This window comes from Sinocyclocheilus grahami, unplaced genomic scaffold, assembly GCF_001515645.1.
Source record: "Sinocyclocheilus grahami isolate Dianchi unplaced genomic scaffold, SAMN03320097.WGS_v1.1 scaffold80.1, whole genome shotgun sequence".
In the NCBI taxonomy this organism is placed as follows: Eukaryota; Metazoa; Chordata; class Actinopteri; order Cypriniformes; family Cyprinidae; genus Sinocyclocheilus; species Sinocyclocheilus grahami.
In genome coordinates this window covers 1,185,535-1,209,442 of record NW_015505259.1, presented here as the reverse complement: position 1 = coordinate 1,209,442, position 23,908 = coordinate 1,185,535, and the positions used below count along the sequence as shown (strand labels likewise).

General features: G+C 41.6%; 1 protein-coding gene across 1 annotated transcript in view; it reads right to left on the bottom strand.

The window, feature by feature from the left end:
• The window catches only part of cacng5a (calcium channel, voltage-dependent, gamma subunit 5a), a 36,754-nt gene continuing 12,846 nt past the window's right edge, over positions 1-23,908 (bottom strand). Inside the window, exons 2-7 of the mRNA XM_016273645.1 lie at positions 13,496-13,735; positions 11,341-11,382; positions 8,489-8,575; positions 4,328-4,468; positions 2,934-3,079; positions 1-1,038 (exon numbers count right to left, since the gene is read on the bottom strand). Coding sequence (XP_016129131.1) covers positions 781-1,038; positions 2,934-3,079; positions 4,328-4,468; positions 8,489-8,575; positions 11,341-11,382; positions 13,496-13,691 — 870 coding nt within the window. The 5' untranslated portion in view covers positions 13,692-13,735 and the 3' untranslated portion in view covers positions 1-780. The remainder of the gene's footprint in view (positions 1,039-2,933; positions 3,080-4,327; positions 4,469-8,488; positions 8,576-11,340; positions 11,383-13,495; positions 13,736-23,908) is intronic.

The window sequence follows — 23,908 nt, the reverse complement described above, 5'->3', positions numbered from 1 at the left end:
TAAACAGTGAAACAATCAATAATAACAGAATGTTTTTCTTGTAAAAATCACTGCATCACTGATGTGTTGATCTGATTAGATCAGAATGTAAATCACTAGCAAAAAAGCCCAAAAAAAAACAAACAAACAATAAAACTACAATAATGTTAACATTCATATCAAACACAGAATACCTCTTAATCAAAAGACCACAGCTAGTCTCACCAGTGACACAACAACACATAACAATAATATAAAATATCAATATATTTAAATTCTGTGTTATGGTTACTTTCTTAAAGTGCATAAGGGCAGAAACAAGATTAATGTTGAGTCACATTAGCATGTGTCTTCTCATTGAGTATGTGCTTTAATAAGCATGATGAATAAATATAATCATTTAAATGCTTATTTTATACCATAATTTCTAGTTCTCTATTTTTCTATAAAACATATATCTGTTTTCAATTAAAATTGCAGTTTTGATTAAAAACCAACTGACTGTTTGAATAAAAAGTCAGAATCTAAAAAATTCTGACTTTTAAGAAAAAGGCAGAGGTACTATTAGCTACACATCAGTGTGGTAAACTACAAATAACAGAGAAAATGATACCATCATCTGATGTATTAAACTCAGAATCACTGCATTAGCACTGAAGGCTCTCGAAGACAAGGAAATAAAGTTTATCCTCTACCCAAACACAACACAATCTCAGGTGCCAAAGCCATGCCAGTACAGCATCTTTAAGAACTATCTAGATCTCTCTCATTCTCAGATTTCACTATTGTGTATTTGCAATCTCAACAGGGCGATGAGGACATCTGATCATAGTCAGGACACTTGAGGAGCGCAGGGTAGTTGGAATTCATTTGAAGGGATGCTACACTGGAGATATCTGAGGGGCTGCGTCCACGATCCCAGGCATCTGGATGCAGGAACTGACCAGAGTAGTCAGAACAGTTGCTGAGGCGGGGTCGGTAGAAACCCGGATGTGGCCTGTACATCTCCTCTGCAGTGTACCGCTTCATAAACAGGTACACAGACATTACACCTGCTGCCTGTTGGTGGCACAAATAGAGAGAGATCGAAGAGCATATGAAATTAATTATTTTTTTTCTTTTTTCTTTTAGGTGTTTAGGATACTGGGTCTAATTCACCATTAACTGTGTGAATGTTTCATACTTATACACATAGGAAAATTTAGCAAGAAAAAAATTCCACCATATTCACAGCAGGTGCATACACATATGAATTAGTATTTAATCACCTGGCTACAGTATTAATGAATTTATATTATTCTAAATGACAGAATGCTGTAATAGTAAATAATTTGCATTAAGCACTCCCAAACCATCTCCATGGCTTTCCGCACCTCAGCAGATGTGCAGAGAAATTTGACGCAAAAGAGCGAAAATAAATACATATTGTAAATAAATAAATAAAGCATAAGGTATGCTAACAAATGTGGTTTTACCAGAACAGTTGCAGAGGTTAAAAAAGTTGTTTAATTCCAAAAGAATAAACAAATAATGGTTAAACATTCCTTCCAATTTCAGAGTAGTCTGACTCTGATTACTTAAGACTGTACTTGCATAAGCTATTACCTCCTCAGTGCCTTGTCTTCTTTTATACGCCAGCCCCACTGGCATTTGTACACAAAATGAAGGAATGTTCTAAATTCGGATGCCCCAGGATGGGTGGAATCATTAAGTACATTTTCAGTTGCTTAAATGCCTTTTGGCATTTGGTCCTGCACTAAAAAGCTTGGACCTATCAGTGACCCTAGAAAAACAGGGAACAAACTGGTGGGATTGCACGGCTAATCCAAGGAAATGCTGGACTTCCTTGTGATTTTTCAGCACAAATGGCTTCCACTTTACTGGAAACAGCCAAAATACTTTATCACTGATGGCATGTTTCAGGAATGTTATTTCTTGAAGCCAGAATTTGCTTTTCCAGAATTTAAATGTTAAGCCAGCATCTTATGAAAAACAGCTTGGAGATCAAGCAAGTGCTGAGTAAAGGACAGTGAGCAGATGATAATATAATCAATATACTATATGTCTGTTTACTTTTGATTTCAAAAACAGTATCATAGCTATTAAACTACATCTTGCTATGATTTAAATCTGTATTTAACCTCAGAATGATCTGAAAATAAGTCTGATTTTGTGGTGGCTGTGCTTTAAAATTAAAATATTATAATCTTAGTTCAAGTGATAAAGGATTTCGAAAGTCTGACAGTATTCAGTTTTGAGTACTACTGTAAGGTTAACCTAGACTGGTTTACATGTTTGATTAACAGTTGAAAACATTATAAATTTAGAAAAGTATTCAAAAAAGTAATAAAATCAGTTACATTACTTTAATAAAGTAATTGAAATAGTTACACTACTTATAACATTTCAAATAGGATAACTTGCAATCTGTAATACATTTTCCAAAGTAAAATTGGAACACAAATCAAATCTGAACAGTTACGATACACAGTATGGACAGTCAATCGTCTTTGATCAGATTCCAATGAAATATACAAATAATCAGATTTTGGTTGACAGCGTGAACATAGCAAAACAGTGGTTGGACTGCAGTTCTGAGTTTGGTTTTTAATTATGTTTTTTTATGAAAACAAAAATGAAATCAATATTAGTATGTGTTTTATCATGAAAATGGAATACATAACTTTGTGATATTTGGTGGTTTAAAATGCTGTAAAGTTTTTTTTTTTTTTTATCACATTCAATATGATCTTCACTGGGGACACAAAAGGCACCGAATACCAGGAATGACCTGTTTGGCAACTGGACTGAACTTAATTGTAATTTTTAGTTCAAACGTATTGGTAAATTAAGCATTATAAAATGTATGCACACATATTTTTCACACAGCTAGTGAACGAGACCCACTGTCTTTAATATTTACACAAATATACAAAGATAAGTGGAAGTGTTACCTCAGTAAGCAGGAAGGAGACTGCAGCAAAAGCAAAAGACCAGCCATATTTATAACTGAAATAAGCTTCATTTGTTTTTGTTCTGTTTAGCATCTCATCATTAATACTGGATATATACAAGACCAGACCCACCACCAGGGACAGACCTGCATCAGAAATAAAGAGAAAATTATCCAAATAAAAATAAAGAGGGAAAGAGTTGTAGTGACACGTTTATGGAGTGAAAATAGTCTCAATAACAATTCACCCAAAAGACACAATGCACACATACGAAGCCCAATTCACATGTATGATACCTAATTCACAAACCCTATATAGGCTGTGATCTGCTCCCAAGTGGGGGATAAAAATAATTCAGCATAGGCAGGGATGAACAGACATTCCAATCTGAATCAAATGATTCAAGATATGCGCTTTGAAGTCCTGATATTAATCAAATGATTCGATCCGATTGGAGTGCTTTGAAACAGTGAATCATTTTGCGACGCAATGGTAACTGATTCTGAGTTTCAAACAAGCTCTGTTGATACAGTAAATAATGTAAAAGTAAAATAAGGATACTGTAAAATGTAAAGATACTGTAAAAAGTAAAGATACTATAAAAAGTTCTTTGCTCACTTTCTGTATTCGTTGTTTGAATAACTGTAGAAATTAAATCATTACAGATAATAGGCCCAACTTACAATGTTTTTATCAAATTGTGGCCACGTTAAATATAGTTTCCGTTTTTAGCCTATTAAAAACATTTCATGACATGACACATTAGATTACACTAACATTAGGTGGGTCAACCTTCGCCTATAGAGAGTATATATATATATATATATATATATATATATATATATATATATATATATATATAAACCAATTCACATGCACAAAATATATATTTTTTTCATGCAAGTGAATTAGGTTCCATGCATGTAAATCGGGCTATGCATGTGTGCACTGTGTCTTTTTTGTGAATTATTATTGAGACAAATCTCACTCCATACTTACTTGCCTGAAAAAGATATTTGGCCTTTCAGAGAACAGTCACTTTAAGAGCTAAACACAGTATTTCTCACCAATTTCTTGTAGACACGTAGTCTTCCAGACATGAACAGTTTTATTATTATTTATTATTTACTTATCAGTTTTTATTATTTATTATTTACTTATCAGTTTGTATTAGTTAATTCTTATTTTTATCTATTCAGTCATTTGAAAAAAGTTTTACTCTGAAACTTATTATAAAGAAGTATACTTTTGTTCAGCAACATGACATGATTCATTCTTACTGGCTATATACCACTGTATATATATATATATATATATATATATATATATATATATATATATATATATATATATATATATATATATACTGAACACTGCTTCAAACAAGCACCCACCTGACAGGATAAAAAAGATTCCAGAGATGAAAGCCAGAATAGTGCGTTGAGGGCGGATGTGTCCAATATTACTCAGCACAAAGCCAATGAACATGAAGAATAGACTAACCAGTGGGAAAGGAGTAGCAGAGCGAATCATTTCTGTGAACAAACCAAAATACATAATTACTTATAATGGATACCTGATACTTCTACAACCTCTCACCATTAATGGAGCTGCAGACAAAAAAAAATTAAATACAATATTATTATTATTATCTGTAATATTCTCTAATGCCCTCTTGTTGACCCTAAAGGGCACATACAGAACAAAATCACAGTGTACATGTGACGCTTGGTGTTCATGTGAGGGTCATGTAAGGGTTTAAATGCCACCGATTAATTGACTAGACAAACATGAGGTATTATTGATATCAATTCTTACTCCGACAAACTGAAAATCATTCAACCATTTAGAGACCTCTGACACAATGGCAATGACATATGCAAATCAGAACTACATTACATAATACACTGCAAAATGGGTACACTGAAATAAAATATAAATAAATAAACAAACAAACTATTTATATGTTTATGTCTGTCTAAATGCTTATGTCTGTCTAAATTTAATTAAATTAATATTGTAACCACTCCATTGCCCTTTAACCCTATAAGGCCCACTGTTGTAATATTGCAACATCAGTTTTAGCTTGACTAAAATAAAGCTGCTCATGTTTCTTTTTTTCTCTCTCTAGGATTGTCACAGTTCGCTGTTTAGGAAGCACACAGGAGGCACGAATAAACGAAAACAGTCTTTAATCCACGGAACACAGGGTACATCCACACTGGAAATGCCAGGAAACACAAACATAATGAGTGGAAGCGACAAACACAGAACGAAAAGGCAAGGACTTAAATACTGGGGATAATTAACAAACACAGGTGCCAGGAATCATAATTAAACTAAACAAGGACAGGAAAAATACCATATAAAAAGGAAAACCAGGAACAAAGACAGGGGCAAAACACAACAAAACAGGTCCATGATCCTGACATATGAGGATCTGGACATACGGAGCAGGAGGAACCAAGCAGGACCCAGGCAATAGCCATGATGGCGACCCACGGTGGAGCCGACAGTGGGAGGAGCCATGGAGGAGGAATGGCCGCCGACTCCAAGGGGCCGACCAACAAACAGAGCAGGTGGCGGAGGAGCCCGAGGTGGAGATGGAGAGCCAACGAACCAGGGGATGCCGAGGATCCGGGGGGCCAGGGTGGAGCCAAGGGCTCTGGTGAACAAGGCGGAGATCCAGAGATCCGCGGCGGAGCCGGAGCGACTGAGGACCAAGGTCGAGTTGGCGGGAGGAAGGAGCCCAATGGAGCCAGTGGGATGGAGTGACGAGGTGCAGCCAGGGAAGCAGAGTCCTGAGGCGATGGCGGGTCGACGCCTGACCAAGGCCAGAGAGAGCCCGATGGAGCTGGTGGATCGACGGGTGACGGTGGAGGCAAGGGAGCTAGGAGTCGAGGTGGAGCCACTGGGTCTACGGGCCGAGGCGGAGTCCGGGCCTCGGAGGCTGGAGGCGGAAGTGAGGGATTCTCCAGCCATGGCGACGCTGGAGGATGGCAGACCGAGCGGAGCTCGCACCGTAATGATTTATTTATTTCAGGTTTATTTGACAGGGACAATGCACATCAACAATACATAAATGCACAATGTGCCAGAATTTGCCAGAAGGGTGTGCTGAGGGCGGCGATGGCGGGTCGACGCCTGACCAAGGCCAGAGAGAGCCCGATGGAGCTGGTGGATCGACGGGTGACGGTGGAGGGGAGGGAGCTAGGAGCCGAGGGGGAGCCGCTGGGTCTACGGGCTGAGGTGGAGTCTGGGCCTCAGAGGCTGAAGGCGGAGGTGAGGGATTCTCCAGCCATGGCGACACTGGAGGATAGCAGACTCACGGTGCTCGCACCGTATTGATGGTGGGCTGAGGGCGAGCAGAGGGGCTGCCAGATGACAGCAGTGGAGGAGGCAGGAGCGGGTGGGAGGGCGGTCATTGTGAGCCTCCGGGCATTCAGGGCTAAACTCTGGATCGGGATCCCCCCTCTAGGCTGAACATGGCAACAGGATGGCGCTCTGGAGGAGTAGACACTTGAGGGCGCTTCGAGGAGCGGGCACTGGAGGGCGCTCTGGACTGGCTTTTCGGGGACTGGAGCCCTCTCCTCTTCGGTGTGGCACATTCGCCACGCCATACTCAGCTCACCCTCAGCCGCGGTGCAGGGGGTGGAGCTCCTCTCCGCGCTCACACCATCCACGGCTTTCTCTTTTCTCTCGTGGCGGGCATTGTCGCCGGCTCTCGCACCTGGTCTGACGGGTTGAGGTCCACGTCCAGGGCGATCCTCCGCTCAGTCACTCGGCTTTGCGCTGGCTCGTCGATCGTGGTGGGAATTGGCTCTCTGTCATCGGAGAGGACCATCCTGGGAAGCGTGTCGTCCGGGTAGCTGGTGGTGTTAGCTAACAGCCAGAACAGTCTTGTATGGTCCTCGAGAGATCTGTCCCCCTGCTCCAGCAGGAGGAGGAGGAATTCCGGGCGGGTGAAGGGATCCATGAGGGGAACTACAGAAACAAAAAACACTGTGCAAAAATGAAAAACAAAAACGGAGGGTAGACACGAAGGTAACGGTTTTGGTCGGTTCTTCTGTCTCAGTTCGCTGTTTAGGAAGCACGCAGGAAGCACAAATAAACGAAAACAGTCTTTAATCCATGGAACACAGGATACATCCACACTGGAAATGGCAGGAAATACACAAACATGACAAGTAGAACTGACAAACACAGAACGCAAAGGCAAGGACTTAAATACTGGGGATAATTAACAAACACAGGTGCCAGGAATCATAATTAAACTAAACGAGGACAGGAAAAAGACCATATAAGGAAAACCAGGAACAAAGACAGGGGCAAAACCCAACAAAACAGGTCCATGATCCTAACAAAGACAACATTTACACAACTAATGGGTCCTATTCTTCAGCCTTGCAATGCTATTGGATGCTAGATAAAAAAGGGCCTATTTACCTGCCTGTGCACCTTGCATGGATGAATTGTACTTCTCATCTGTTCCATGTGAAAAAATACTAATAGAATCATACTGTTTTTGATCATAAACAAGTTTTAAATGTCTTCTTTGTTACCATTTTGAGATTCAATCAAGATTTTATGATTATTAATTGATAAGTTCAAGTTGAAGAATAAATTATTTCTTAAATAATTTGAAAGTATTTGTGTAACAATATTTTAAACTATCTGTATCTTATCATTTATCAAATGTACTTAGCATGATAAGTAAAGGGCACAATAAGCTATCAGACAGTATTGCGTGAATTCTGTGGAATGTGTGAATTCTGCGAATGGGTGAATTCTTTAAAATGTGTAAGTATGTTTGTGATAAATTTCCACTGATAATTTAGGCTGGAAAATAATCATTTTTTTTTTCCTTTCCATTTCAGAATGCCTCCAGCCAAGTCTCATCATATGTGTATAATATATCATTGATGCTCTCCAAAATGAGAACAGTGACTTTTAGATGGACTGTGATACAAGAGAAGAAAGTTTTAAAGTCAAGTCATGAACAATATTTAAAGCTTTCATTCAGTTCATCAGGTTTTGTAAATTTAATCAGAACATTTTTTTTCATTAAAAATATGACTTATTTTATCATTATTGTGTGATTATTAGTGTGTATACATATATAGACTATTATAATGGGGTTACAGAAGCATTTTACCCAGCAAATGAACCTTTAGATATTCTCTACATTTGTTCAGACAGTGAGTAAAATCACTGAAATTCTGCTACCCAAAGAGCCCAAAGTTGCAATATTACAACATTTCACTAAAAACAAACTAAAATGTAAAAAAATTTAAAAACACATATATTTCTGTATTAGAGGCCTCCTACAACAACACAGGTTTTTTCTATATTTGGGTCTTCTAGGGGTCACACTTGCTCGGTTGTTAAAGTAGTTTGTTTCTGAGGTTGTTCCAAGGTTTTAAAAAAATCCACTATTGTAGAATCAATTATTTTTGTTAGTGCTGTAGTGGCCAGTGACTAAACAACATTTAGAAAGATGCATTTTTATTTCAAAAGAGCCATTTTTACATCAAATTTAGGAGACTTTCACTCACTCAGAACGCTGGCCGTAGACTCTGACGTCATTTGAACGTTCATGGGCATCACATACTCTATTGTAAAGCAGCGCCCCTTCTCCTCTCCTTGAAAAAAAAATAAAAAATAAAAACCTGAAAAATGCTACCATGACAGCATAAAATACAGGATAAAATTATCATTTTCATTTTAAATAAAGAGAAATTCATGTAATCAGATTACACACTTCCAAATATTGACAGATGAATAGAATAGAATAGAACAGAACAGTATAAATGATAAAAGTGATACAATATGCTTTCTCACATTAATTAATTAAAACATAAAGGCATGTTATTATTATTACTACTACTACTACTACTACTGCTGCTGCTATTAAGCAGAAGAAGAATGAGCTTGTACTTAAAGGGTTAGTTCACCCAAAAATAAAAATTCTGTCATTAATTACTCACCCTCATGTTGTTCGAAACCTGTAAGACATTCGTTCATCTTCGGAGCACAATTTAAGATATTTTTGATGAAATATGAGGGCTCTCTGACCCTCCCATAGACAGCAAGGTAACTACCACGTTCAAGGTCCAGAAAAGTACCAAGATGATCGACAAAGTAGTCCGTGAAACATCAGTGGTTCAGTGTGACATCGCGAGCATGATACTGTTATGAACGCGCATCCACAAGTGACGCAGTAGAGATGAAAATGCGGAATTAAGTCGTTATTTTTGTTTTCTTTGCGCAAAATAGTATTCTCGTAGCTTCGTAACTTTACAGTTGAACCACTGATGTCACACTGACTACTTTGTCGATTATCTTGGTACTTTTCTGGACCTTGACAATAGGGCCTTTCGCACTGCAGGAACCTTTTCATAGTACCAGAACTAATTGTGGAACTACACACTTTTTTGCCGTGTTCGCACCGCTGGAACTGGGAGCGATTTTAGTACCGGACTGCCTTTTTCGAGAACCAAATTAGCTCCTACTCCGGAGCAGGGTCTAACCATCACAACTGGTACTAATCGTGACGCAAGTAGACATGAGACATATTGATTGGCCAAACGCATATGAAAACGCCCTCACCTGCCATGATTTAAAACGCTGTGTAAAAATACTGCAAACATTGTGTCAACTTATTTCGCAAGTACCGCGATAGATGGATGGACGCTGAAGTGCAGGCACTTGTATCAAATGTAGCTGCCAGTTGTCGTTGGAGATTCTTAGTCCTCCTTCCCGTTCTTTCAAACGCTTTACGCAGCCTATACATCGACATTTCATGTCTATTATTTTGAAACCCGCGAGACAACAAAAACACAGCTCCAATCACAGCATCCTCCATCCTCCTGTGGTTTACGTTGTTGAACGCCGCGCACAAATGGCGTCACTGTGTGTCGACCGTCTTACGTACACTGTCTGTGCGAATACAACCCTCTAAATAGTACTGGGAAATAGTTCACGCAAAAGTACTTTAGTACTAGGCCCCTTCGCACCGCTTTAGTTCCAGAACTAAATGTACGGTACTAAAGTACTGGGATGATTTTGCGCGAACTATTTCCCAGTACCATTTAAAGGGTTGCTTTCGCACCGACAATGTGTACTAGGAAGTGACAGTTCTCCATACTTGCTAAATAAGTTGACATGCTTACAATATGTTTACACGGCATTTTAAATCATGGCGGGGGAGGGCATTTTCATACGCGTTTGGCCAATCAATGTCTACTTACGTCACGATTAGTACCAGTTGTGCCAGTTAGACCTTGCTCCGGAGTAGGAGCTAATTTGGTTCTTGAAAAAGGCAGTCCGGTACTAAAATCGCTCCCAGTTCCGGCAGTGCAAACACGCCGAAAAGTGGGTAGTTCCACAATTAGTTCTGGTACTTTGAAAAGGTTCCCGCGGTGCGAAAGGCCCTATAATGACAGAATTTTCATTTTTGGGTGAACTAACCCTTTAACTAACTCAACTATGTTGCGAGACTTGCCATAGTTTACCTGACACCTTCAATGGATTTTTTAAAATATGCTTTAGACTAAATTTACACAGTTTGTTGACAAGTTTTTTAACCAGTGGACCACAATCAGTATGTCAGCTACATTGGTGAGTGCAAAGGTTTGTAGGTCAAACGTTTTACTTTGTAGGGTTTTTAGTAACAAGGCCACTCAATAACGTATACTTGTCCAGAACCATTTGGACCTATATGGATGTGAGCCCAGTGCAAAATGCTGTTATATAATCCATTAAGAATAACTCTCACAACGTATGTATTTCAAGATCTAATGAACAGAATTAAGTGATTTTAAGAATGACAAGCATAATATTCACTGTGTCTGCAATAATAATTATATCAGTTAAATACATTACTGTTCGAAAGTTTGGGATCTGTAAAATTTAAACAATATATTTGAAATAAGTATCTAATTATCTCCAAGGCTACATTTAATTAGATTTTTTTTTTAAATGCAGTAAAAATTTTAATATTGTGAAATATTGTTAAAAAGTAAAATAACTATTTTTGTATTTTAATATATTATTTTAAATCTAATTTAGCAGAGGGTGAAATTGTAAAGCTGAATTTTCATCACTCCAGTCATCAGTGTCACATGATCCTTCAAAAATATGGGATCCTTCCTAATATGCTGACTTGGTGCTCAAGAAACATCATTATTGTCAGTCTTTTTTTTTTGTGGAAACCATGATTTCCCCCCCCAAAACATCAATGAAGCACTTATTTAAAATACAAATCTTCTGTAACATTTTAAATGTCTTTACTGACAATTTTGATGAATTCATTGTGTCCTTACTGAATAAAAGTATAAATGTCTTTCAAAAAAATCAAGAAATCTTAGGAAAGAGAGAAAGAGAAAGGTGAGAGAAGGGAAGATACCTGATTTACCAGTTGGTAACACAGTCGCTGGAGCTGGTGACTCTAAATGGAAGAGGAATTGAAATAATTTGTTGCCTGTATATCTACAAAGTCCCATTACTTAAGTTATAAAACATTCCAGTATACTATTTGTGAGGTAAGGGCAATACAGGGTGAAACAGGAAGAGGAACAGAATCTGCTGTATGACTGTACAGTGTTGAAAGATTAGTTAGTGAAAGGACTGGATTTTAGACCAAAGATAGTACAGAGGAATCCTTGTTTCAAAAACAGAATTTAAAGGTTGGATAACACAAAGTACAGGCTGATACACAGATATGTATTATATGTATTGTATCACTTATGACAGTCTGTGCAATATAAGTTATCTAACAATTTTCAGTCTGGCAAATGTTACTCTCAAAATCAAGATATGGGCAGGTGAGAAACCCTGGCTCCAATCATGTTCTTTAAATTTAGCTAGCGGAACATTGACTTTAAGAGATATATTAGCATGTGCACCACTAACCTTCATTTTTCTTGTGTGTAACCCTTTTCAGTATCACCCCAAATATCTCCCCAAGCCATTCTCACTTTAGCTGGTTTGTCACAATAGATCTGAAGGATGCTTCTTTCCACATTCAGATTTTTCAGAGACACAGGATGTTTCTCAGGTTTGCTTTTGGTGTCAAGACATACTAATTTCAAGTATTTCCACAGCCTTAGCACCTTGCATATTTTTAAAGTGCATGGTTGTTGCTCTGGCCCCGCTGAGACTCTGTAGCATCTGTGTGCTAAACTACCTTGATGACTGACTGATTTTAGCACAGTCCGTGGAAGCAGCATGTCAGTGTTCAGACTCTATTCTCATTTGCTAGGTCTGGACTTGAGGATAAGTCTGTTGTCACAAAGCAATTATGATAAATGCCTGCCTGGTAGGTTGGGGAGTGGTCTATGAAGGTCGCTCAGTCTATGGACTCTGAAAGGATGGGCATCCGCCATTGCACATAAATGGCCTAGATGATGCCGGTAATGTTTCTGGCTTTTTTTCTCAAATATTTTAAAACTGCCATGTTGACATCAGGACAGACAACATAATGGTAGTTTCCTACCTAAATTGGCAAAGAAGGAGTTAGTTTGCACCCCATGTGAAGGTTGGTGCGGCACATTCTTCTTTCGCCTCAGGACAAGTTTATGTCCCTTAAAGCGGTGTAGATTCCAGAGCTGAAAAATCTGATAATGGATTTCCTCTTGAGGAATGGCCTAAGGTCCAGAGATTGGAGGCTGCACCCTAAGTCTTTGAGTCTAAATTGGCAGCAGTTCAGCAGGGCAGAAATTAACCTGTAGACCACCTCCCGGGCTTCTTGGATGCTTAGCTCACATGTGGTCAAGCACACAATTATATGCCTTTCCACCAATTAAACTAGAGTCTTGGCAACAGTACGGGAATACAGAGTTCATCATCTGTTAGTGGCACCACAATGGCCATCCTGAGATTGGTTCTCGGATCTGGTATCGCTACTGGAGGAACCTCTTTGCGAGACATAGGACAAGGCCGACCTGTAGTGGAGACTATTTGTGTCCTTGTGCAAGTACTGAAATTTGGACCCAGTTTTCTACTCTTGTGGTTCAGGAGTTCTTGCAAGTTCTTGTGTTTTTTGGGCACAGCCCCGTCCACACATAAGTTGAATGTGGCAGCAATTTGAAGAGCACATGCTGGTTTGGAATGTTTGTTTGGGTGGACATTCACTTGTCTCATGTTTTATGCATGAGAGGAACGAGACACTGCAGTTCTGTTGATGGCCTTAACATCTTCTAATGTATTGGTGAAGTAGGGTTTGTAAGGTTTTCAGGAATGTCTTGGTTACATACTGTTTGTCACAGTGGTTCCCTGAGTAGTGAACAAGATGCTGCGTATCTGGCCATGCTGCTTGGTTTTTGCTTTCTTCCTGGCGTTAGCACCACAGCTAATAAATTGGCATGTTTTACACAGGCTTCAGACAATCGTCATACCTGGGGGTGTTCCCATAACATCAGCTACTGCAGTGTCTCGTTCCTCCCTATTCAGGGAACCAAGGTTGCATATGTAAACTAAGGTATTATATGCACACCTTAAGGACTAACAACTGGCAGTGTCTCACAGAAAGTGCATATATTGACATGCAGACTCTCACTCACCTGCAAGAAAACAGACCCTCCAGAGCCCTGAATGGAGAGACATACGGATTTCAGTGCTCTGATTGAGAGGCAGGATGACCCCCTCCTCCAGATAGAGCCAGTAGTCAGTGCTGACAGCAATACCCAGCAGCCCCAGACTACACACAGCAAACACACTGCTAAGGAGTGTCAGTGCCTTCCTGCCACACAAACTCATCTTTCACGTCAGCAGAAGAGGGCACAAGCTGTAGAAAACAGGAGCTGTAGTGAGAGAGAGGAAGAAAAAAGCTTACCTTAAACTGCAATTTAACATCCAAATAGTTTTTTTTACATTAATTTTCATAATGTAATGAAAATTGTTCTTAAATCTTAAAAAAGCCTATAAAAGAAGTCTAACAACAAGTCTAACACTAACAACACAGGAATTGTTCTTTGCATTAGGTATGTTCCTAGAGTGTTATGTTAGGGTGAAAAGCCTCAAAGAAAAAGTAGCTCAAAGTGCTATGATTACGTCCTCGACTCCTGATTATGGTCAGGGGTGGCTCATCTATTGACTGTTGAAATGTCACTCTTTTATCGGTACATCACACACAAACACCGATTAATGCTGCCTTTTGACTATTTGTGACTTCCAGATACGACTGTCGCTTGCTAGAAGCATTCATGATACATTTTTAATTTGTTTGTAAAGGATGCTTGTTTACACCACAGCAAGAATGTATACAAACCTTGAATTGAAAGCTACTGTTCCAGAATTGAAAAAAAGGCTATATCTAAGTGCCTCCATGTTGCCAACTTTGTAGCCCTGCACATGATATGCAAGGAAAAGAATATACATAACATGGATACAAAATTAAGAATGAATTTCAATGACTTATTAATTTGTGGCCACCTTTGATTGAGGTATTCCTTAATTTTAGTTTTGGTGTAATCGTGGCCACAAGTTATGAAGTTCATTTAGTTTTACACCATGTCTTAAACATGCAACAGGCAGACTTTCATCTAATGGTTGAGAGGGGGGTTGAGAGATGTTCAGAAAATTATGTAAGTTGTCACAATTTCTTTTTTGAATACACATATAACACAAATCAAATCGACTGTTTCCCTGATATGCATGTTGTGGTGCAAAATGTCAAAACAGCCTCCCCACAGCCCCCATCCACAGGTTGCAGGCAGTCAGTATCGCCACCCCTCCCCCAATTGGCCTTTTATTAAACACCGACATCAGTATGTTGGAGTCAGTGATGATAGACTCATATTCATTATCAGTGTGCATGATCTTTTTCTGATGTGTATTGTTTAACACGGGTTTAGCATGATTCCTGGTTTATTATTATTATTATTATTTTATTTTAAACAGTTTTGTTGTGTATGACCAGATGTCCATTAGATGTCCACTCCCTTATTCCACTTCAAAAACAAATTAAGTTGTGTTCATAGATACATTTGTAAATTATGGCTGTTCCAAGAGCATCCTCATTTGGCCAAAACTGCAGTGGATACCTCAAATAGCTGTGTGATCACAATGACCAACTACTTGTGGAATTTCAAGAGAATCCTTCCAGTGGATTTAACAAAGACAGCTTCGGTGGCCAAGGAGCTTGACTGACCGAGTAATCCAGCATGCCCTACACTGAGGGTTGCGAGCCTAGGGTTTGTAATGACTTCCATGTCAGAGCCTACACTTGACTGCCACTTAGAGCCATGTCATGACATGGTCTCCATTCCTCCGATTCCTTCCGAGTCTCGTCCCGTTGTAGCAGCCATGACGGAATGAGACTCTGGAATGGCAGCATGAGTCCTCAGCCATCATGGCCACCATGCCAGAGTCTCCAGGAATCATGGATGCTACGCCAGAGTCATCAGCCATCAGGGACGCCACTCTAAGTGTTTCCGGACATCATGGCGTGGCGTCCGCTCCATGGGCCTCATTTATAAAGTGTGTGTATGCACAGATTTGATCTTGGAGAGTGCATGCGCTTAAATCCATTCCAATGCTCATACTGGTAAAAACTGCGTTTGACATGGAAAAGTGCTTAACGTCACATCTGAGTCTGAGCAGATACACACTTTTTCTTGTCGGGGTACTGCAGGCTTTTGGAAATTAAATAAATAATCGCTGTTGTAAATTAAACGATTTGGACCATGTCCAATGTCCATGTCCATGTCCAATTAATGACATTTTATATGTTAATGACATTAATTAGGAGTCATTTACAAGGCTGAGAGCTGAAACCATTCAGTTGCTCGCAAGTTCAAGATCATTTGCGATTCATAGATTTCACATCTGAAAGAGAGGCGTACGTGGGTTTTCTGTGCGTGCATTCATTCTATGGATCACACATATGCATATTTGAGAGATGACCGTAAGATCAAATTTAAGATGGTTTCTGAGCAACATTTTATAAATGAAGCCCCAGATCCTCCCAAGGCGCTGTCCACTCCAGTTCCTCCCTGTAGGGTATCAGAGTGAATCAGACAATTTAAGATTTGATCAGATTGGTGTTGAACAACCCAAAGAGCCGAATTCCACAAACAGGCCCAAGACAACAGGATGTTCGTGAATCAGATCCTGGTGCCAGCTTCAAACAGCTTTCAACATTAAACAAAAGTACACTTATTGACAATTCCAACTCAGAAAGGAGATTGTCAAATTTGGGGGCGAATAACCAGATTAATGGTCAAACAGATGCACAGCCTGACTATCACATATGTAAATCCATGATAGAAATCATGAGCTACATACTTCCTCGGACTGGTTTCCCCCACCCAGGACAAGAACCAGACTGAAATTCCTTATGAGACCTTTTAACCTCGTTTGTCTTCACAGAACACATTCTTACTTAACAGAATGGCACAGACACTGTCTTTCCATGCATATATGCACCTAAATGACGCTAAAAGGACTTATGAGCAACTAATCATTTCTATGCATAACTCTATATCATGTATGTAACCTACACATTTGACTATCATGTCCTAATCACTTATTGTGTATGTATTTTGAATAACTATTGAATAGTTTATAGGATTATATTCATGTTGGGTATGTATGAGTTTGAAAATTCATGCTTTAAACGTTTCTATCAATCAATACTTTGTAAAATATATTATATTCTGGTTGTAGAAATCATGTCCAAATTATACTCTGCAAGAGTGGGAAAATTCGGACCATGTGACTGATAAGATAACGTGTGATTTATGTATTGGGACGAGAAACATACAACACCCCAAGCAAAGACAATATCTAATTGGTCAAGACACCATTTGGGATGTGTCCAACAGCCTGGTTTAAATACTAAGGACACCATCAAATTATGGTTTTAGTCATAGCTTTTAGCTATGCTTTTAGTCATCGCTTTTGGCCATGCTTTTTGCCACTGATTTTGCACGTGAATTCGTCGAGCGCTGTTCCAGCGTGCTTCGGCCTGCACGCCTGCTGCTACTTAGCCACGATGAGAAGAAAACCATCTAGTCTCGTTACTTCTATTCTTCTAATTTAATTTATTTTATTTTCCATTGAGAGTTTTGTGTTCTGAATTAAAGGTGCCATAGAATGCAAAAATCACTTTTATAAGGTGCTTGAATACAGTTGTGTGGCCGCAGTGTGTGAAAACAACCAGCCTATAATGGTAAAAATCCACCCACTCATTGTTTTATAATCCCAATAAATCATAAACAGTCTCTCCACACTAGCAGTTCCAGATTTCTCACTACTATGACGTCATACTCGGGGAAAGTCCCGCCCATTTGTGACGCTCTCTGCCCTATTAGCATATACTCAGTCCTGAGTGAGAAGCAGCAGTCCGCCATTACTGTTTTCTTGCTGTTGCTGCTGGAGGTGCAATGTCAGCGCCAAAGAGCCATTAAACTGTGATGGGATGCACCAACGAACATAGGAGTCTCCATAGACCGCTGAGGACACAGTGGTTAAATTTAATATTTGAAGGAAATGTCCCGAAAAAAAGGAAAAGTCTACTTTTGTGCTAACATTTTATGCCGGACTGCCTCACAAACGAGGGTCAGTTCAGCGCTGGAGTTGTGCAAAGATTGCTTCTGAAAGAGGGATCGATACCAACGCTTTGTGTGCAAACGTCCAGACTCCAGACAAAGTAAGCATCACGCGTCATATTTTGAAAAATATAAAAAATTATCTGTGGGGTATTTTGAGATAAAACTTCACATACACTTTCTGGGGACATCAGAGAACAATTTAAAATATTGTATCAATGGATTCTATGGCACCTTTAAGTTTTGTCTCCGAGTTCACCTCAAGTCTGTGACCGCCTCAAAAATTCAACCAGCCCACAACTCCGCATCTTCAGCCAATGCCCAACCACTGGCTTCCCAAGACGTCACTTCAACGACTACTGAACTTCCAGCCAATCAGCAACCTTGGGAAAACCCCTTTTCTGCAAAGAGGACAACAAAGGGAACCCCCCTACACAGGCAACGCAAGTACCTACAGATTCTAGCTGAACTGGTGCATTTAATATAAATTCTAACCTCATTGAGAAACTCAATTCGAGGGTTAATTGAGTGATTGATGATTGTTCAGGTCTATGCAATTGCACATATTGCTGTAAAATTGGGATTTCACATTTTCACTCTCTTAAACTCATTCTTTCCTCACACCACTGGCTTCCCAAGACGTCACTTCAACGACTACTGAACTTCCAGCCAATCAGCAACCTCGGGAAAGGGAACCCCCTACACAGTTAACGCAAGTACCTACAGATTCTAGCTGAACTGGTGCATTTAATATAAATTCTAACCTCATTGAGAAACTCAATTCGAGGGTTAATTGAGTGATTGATGATTGTTCAGGTCTATGCAATTGCACATATTGCTGTAAAATTGGGATTTCACATTTTCACTCTCTTAAACTCATTCTTTCCTCACGTTCTCTCTTCCTGCAACTTGTGTGAATGTGTGAGTGCTTATGTGTTAGACTAGTTTATATGTCTTAGATTTATCTAATAAAGGCTTATTTATATTAAAAAGAAAAGTATCCTGTGTTTTGTGCTTAGAAGTTAATGTCTTAAACTGCCGATCTAGTTATTGTGGTAATAAATAGTGTTTTCACTATACTTTGGATTTTAATATCCATTGCAGAATTAATGTTATACGGCTCGTTCAATGAATCGCTGGCCGACTCAGTGATCAGCCGTAAAACAGTGATTCTGTCCAAATTCCCTATAAAATCATAAATGATTCCCTTTGAGCTAAATTGCCCTGTTTCCCTTACATCCCGAATTGGCAGTGTCCACTCCAGATTCTCCCGAGGAAGCCACACCTGTCTCTGAACACTCTGTCAGGCCTGCCATGGCCAAAGAGGCTGTCTCTGAACTCTCATTCTGCCCTGTCATGGCTGATCCACTGTGGTGGTTTTCAACTCTGCCCGTCTGCTCTGATGGTCTTCTGCTCCACTGTGGGGGCCTTTGGTCCCATCATCTCCACCCTTGCTCCCTGCTCCGCCTGCTACCCCTGGTCTCCAGCTTCACCTTGGTCACCAGCTCCTCCGGCTCTACCCTGGCCTGCTGCTCTGTCTTGGTCTCTCGCTCTGCCCTGGTCACCAGCTCCACCCTGGCACCTCCTCCATCTTGACTCCACCTCCCTCCTGGACTTGTCATTTTGGAAAGTCTGGAAGCCACTCCTTTGAGGGGGGACTACAGTATGTCATGATCCCAGTCTGTGTTCCTTGTATTGGTCTCTGTATTTAAGGAGTCTTATTTTGCATTGTAATCCTATTGTTCTTTGCTTTCTTCCTGTTTCAGTTCCCTGTGCTATCTTGTGTGTTGCCATAGCTTCCCTCATTTGTTGTTATATAAATTCCTTAGCTCCACCCTCATGTTACCCTGTGCATATATACCCCTGTGTTTGCCTGGTTCAGGGTCAGTCGTTGTTTCCCTGTGTAAGCTCATGTCTTGGTTTTCTGGGCCCTCATTTATCAACAGTGTGTAGAAAATGTTCTTTATTTTATCCTACGAATGAAATTTAGAATGTGCCTAAGTACAAGAAAATGCGTATTTCACGAGTTCACACTTTCTTATAATTAAATAAATGTTATGCGTATTTGGCATGCTGTCCAGGGAGAGGGCTCCGAGCTCGGCAAGACTCCCGAGCCCGGGGAACCCCCCCTGTCTGGGGAGAGGGGTCCGAGCTCGGTGTCCAGCCCGGCCCAAAAGCGCTCCTCCAAAAGCAATTAAAACAGGACAGCAGCCAGATACGTGCATTTACGACCCCCCAAAAAGCAAGGTTTAATGTTAGAGGGGTGCTGGACGTCCTTTGGTATACATTTATTGCGGCAGTATCTAGGAAGAGAATTTGGCTTCTGAGGAAGCGTTCCGTGCTGAAAGAGAGAGCTAAAGGCTTCTGCGGGAGACGCGACAATCGCGGCAGTAGAAAAAGATAGAAAAGGCTCCTGCGGGAACGGCTACTGCTGCGGCAGTAGGGAAATACAGAGAAGGCTCCTGTGGGAGCAGACACTGCTGCGGCAGTGTGGAAATATAGATAAAGGCTCTTGCGGGAGCAGTCACTGCTGCGGCAGTGGGAAAATACAGATAAGGCTCCTGTGGGAGCAGACACTGCTGCGGCAGTGGGGAAATACAGATAAGGCTCCTGCGGGAGTGGACACTGCTGCGGCAGTGGGGAAATACGGAGAAGGCTCCTGTGGGAGCAGACACTGCTGCGGCAGTGGGGAAATATAGATAAAGCTCCTGCGGGAGCGGGGTGCTGTTGGGATGGCTGGGGTGTTAATGGGCCGTTATGGATGGATAATGTGATGTTAAGGGGGGTTGGCTATGGTGGGTCAGGGGTTCGAGTGAACAGGGATGGGCTGGCTCCTGCGGGAGCGGTCACTGCTGCGGCAGTGGAGAAATAAAGATAGGTTCCTGTGGGAGCAGACACTGTTGCGGCAGTGGGGAAAACAGAGAAGGCTCCTGTGGGACAGACACTGCTGCGGCAGGGGGGAAAACAGAAAAGGCTCCTGCGGGAGCAGGCACTGCTGCAGCAGTGGGGAAATACAGGTAAAGCTCCTGCGGGAGTGGGGTGCTGTTGGGATGGCTGGAGTGGGGATGGGTCATTATAGATGGATTAGGTGATGTTAAAGGGGGTTAGCCATGGTGGATCGGGAGTTTGAGTGAACAGGGATGGACCGGCGTTAAAGGGGGTGGTTCCGAGGCGGGAGTGTTCGGAGGGATGGGTAGGGGCATGGCGGAAGGAAGGGCAGGCATGCGAGAGGTAGGAGGAAAGACAGCTGCCGGGACCACTTGCGGAGGCGTGCTCACGCTTGGGGTGGCTCCGGGAGCAGAAGAAAGAGGGGGAAGAGAGGGGGGAATGGTGGGCGTTGGGGAAATACAGGTAAGGCTCCTGCGGGAGCAGACACTACTGCGGCAGTAGGGAAATACAGATGAGGCTCCTGCGGGAGCGGACGCTGATGCAGAGGTAGGAGGGTACCTGCGGGAGTAGTCGTTACTTGAGGCAAATTGAGGAGCAGGGTGCTAAATGGAATTGGTCAGACTAGGGAAAAAGGGGGGGACTGATGAGGGTTTGGTGGGCTTCCTTGATGTGTGAGCAGTCAGATTGGATGTAGTTTTTAAAGGCTTCTGATGACAAGCGACCGAGTGATTGGATCTGCTGTTGAGAAAGGCCTTTTTGAGCCACTGTGGTGGCTGCGCCTATTCTAAAAGAATGGCTGGAAAAATCATCGGCTGGGAAACCAGAAAGTAGTAGGACAGACTTGAGGTGTTTTTGGAACCAAAAACGGTAGACGGGGCGGTTAGAATCATCTGTAAAAAGAGGGTTGGCAAGCGATTTGGATTGGGATTTCCTGAGCTGAAGGAAGGCTAGGAGAGCTTGATATGGGAGTATAGGTGATTGAAGGTTGAAAATGTAAATAAAGTGGCCTTTCTTTGTCTGGTCTGTCTTACTTTGCTTTATAAAGAATGACATGGCTCCGTCGTCCAGGACTGCTAGATCAGAAATAGTGGGGTGGATATTCGGGTTAAAGGTGGAAGTGATAGTGAGCTCGGAGCATCTGAGAAAGCCGAAGAAGGCTAGGATAAACATAGCATCGAGCATACGAGTGGTGTGGATGGAATGGTAACTTCTGCGGAGTGTGGAAATGCATTTAGTCAAGATTTTTAATGTTATGGGTTGCCTGGTGTCTGGGCAAGTGGGATGGGCTCTTTGAATGCCTTTGATGAGAAGCGAGGTCTGCGAATTGGCTATTTGGTGTGGATGGAATGGTAACCTCTGCGGAGTGTGGAAATGCATTTAGTCAAGATCTTTAAGGTTATGGGTTGCCTGGTGTCTGGGCAAGTGGGATGGGCTCTTTGAATGCCTTTGATGAGAAGGGAGGTCTGTGAATTGGCTATTTGAGGTGAGGGTGAACCGTATATGAGTTTATGGAAAAACTGAATTCTGCTTAGATAGCTTTTAATTGAGCTGACTTGGAGGTTTTTGTTAATGTTGAGGTGTGATATAAATGAAGTGATAGAGAGTAGGGAAAAATCGGGGAACGGCAGGTTGTAGGATTGCAAGGTTTTGGGGGAAACGGCTTGAAAAATAGAATCAAGGGAAGCCTCGAGAAGAGGTCTCAAAGGATGATTCAATGGAATATCAGCTCTGAATAGGGAGGTACTGGGGTTGGGAGTGATTCCGCCTCTGGTGCCAACAGCCTGAATTTCTGAAAGGCAAAACGAGAGAGAGAGTCAGCTATTTGGTTTTTGGACCCGGGAATGTGTTTTGCGGTTATGATGAACTGGTCGCAAGCCGAGATCCAAATTAGACGTCTTAGCAAAGGCATTAAGGCGGGTGAATGAGAACGGCCTTTATTAATGCAGTGCACGGTAGCCTCGTTGTCGCAGTGAATAACGATGCTGGTGGTGGACCACTCTTTTCCCCACAAAAAGGCTGCCACGACTATAGGATATAGCTCGAAAAGTGCTGAGGATATTAGTGGCTGAGGTAAATCTAACAGCTGGGAGGGCCAATGGGAGAAGAGACCAAATCACTGTAAAAGAAAGATAAGCCGTTCCATTGTTTAAGGAAGGAAATCCACAAATTGCGCTCGTCTCGGCATGAATTGGTTATAGATATTTGATCATTCCTTGGGTAGAGAAGCTTGGAATTTTTGTGAATCTAGGTTGATTCCCAAAAATTCGATGGAAGTGCTTGGGCCTGAAGTTTTGTCTTGAGCGAGGGGAATCCCGAGCTCTGCGAGCTCTGTGAAAAAAGGTGCGCTGCTGGGATGGAGTCGGGGGTTGATATAATTAAGAAGTCATCTAAGAGATGGATTAAGTAGGGTACGGCATAATTGTTGGAGAGGATCCAGCAAATTGTTTCTGATAACTTGTCGAAAATATTTGGGCTGCTTCTGCAGCCGAATGTGAGGTGGACAGAAAAGTAAAATTTTTTGTGCCAGCAGATGCCGAACAGGTGCCAAAACTCTGGGTGGATGGGCATCACCTTAAAGGCAGAGGTGATGTCAACTTTGGCCATCCAAGCGCCGCAACCTGCGTCTTTGATCATGGTAATGGCTTGGTCGATGTCATGGTGATGAAGAGAAAATTCTTCAAGCGGGATGAGGCAGTTAATGTTAGGGAGCGGGGAATTATGCGGGGAAGAGAGGTCGATTATAAGGCGTTTTTTACCAGAGAATTTTCTGGTAGCTATGCCTATGGGACTAACACGGAAAATGTTAAAGGTGGGGGCTGAAAAGGGGCCGATCATAAAATTTTCGGCGGTTTCTTTCTTAATTAGAAGGTCGACCGTTTCGGGTTCGGCGAGAGCGGATTGAAGATTGGGGCAGATGAGGCTTTGGGAGGGGAGAATCCTTTTTCCGGGATGAAAACCATGTGAGAGGCCCGACAGTAGATAGTTAGAGAAATCAGAGTCAGGGTGATGAATCAATTCAGAAGATAAACGAGAGACATTTACAGGAGTCGATAAGTATTGTTTAGCATTTTTATTTGCAGCTTTCTTGACAGGGCAAATCAAGTGGGCGTGACCACCGCCACAAAAATTGCAAATATGCATGAATCGGCAGCGTTGCCTTGAGCATCTGCCAGCATTGAAGATGGTGCAGAGCTGTCTGCTGGAGGGATGGGGGGCGGCGGTTAGTGGAAGTGGGGAGGGAGGGGTTGGTTGGGAAGTGCGGCATGTAGCTGGTGAATTTGGGCTGAGATGGTTCGGGGCTGGGAGGAATGGATGGGTTGACAAAGGGGCACGTTGTGGTGGAGTGAGGGATGGATCGGCATACCGCGCATGTGATGTTGCGGCAGCCTAAAAATACCCTGTTGTGAAGTTCAGTGTCCAAAGCCCCCCAGTAAGGACACTGGTTCCACTGGGCCACTCGAATAGCACATTTTGCTGAGAATAACTTGTGGTACTTGTAGAAATGGGAGCCCCCGTATGATAGTAGCCGCCGGA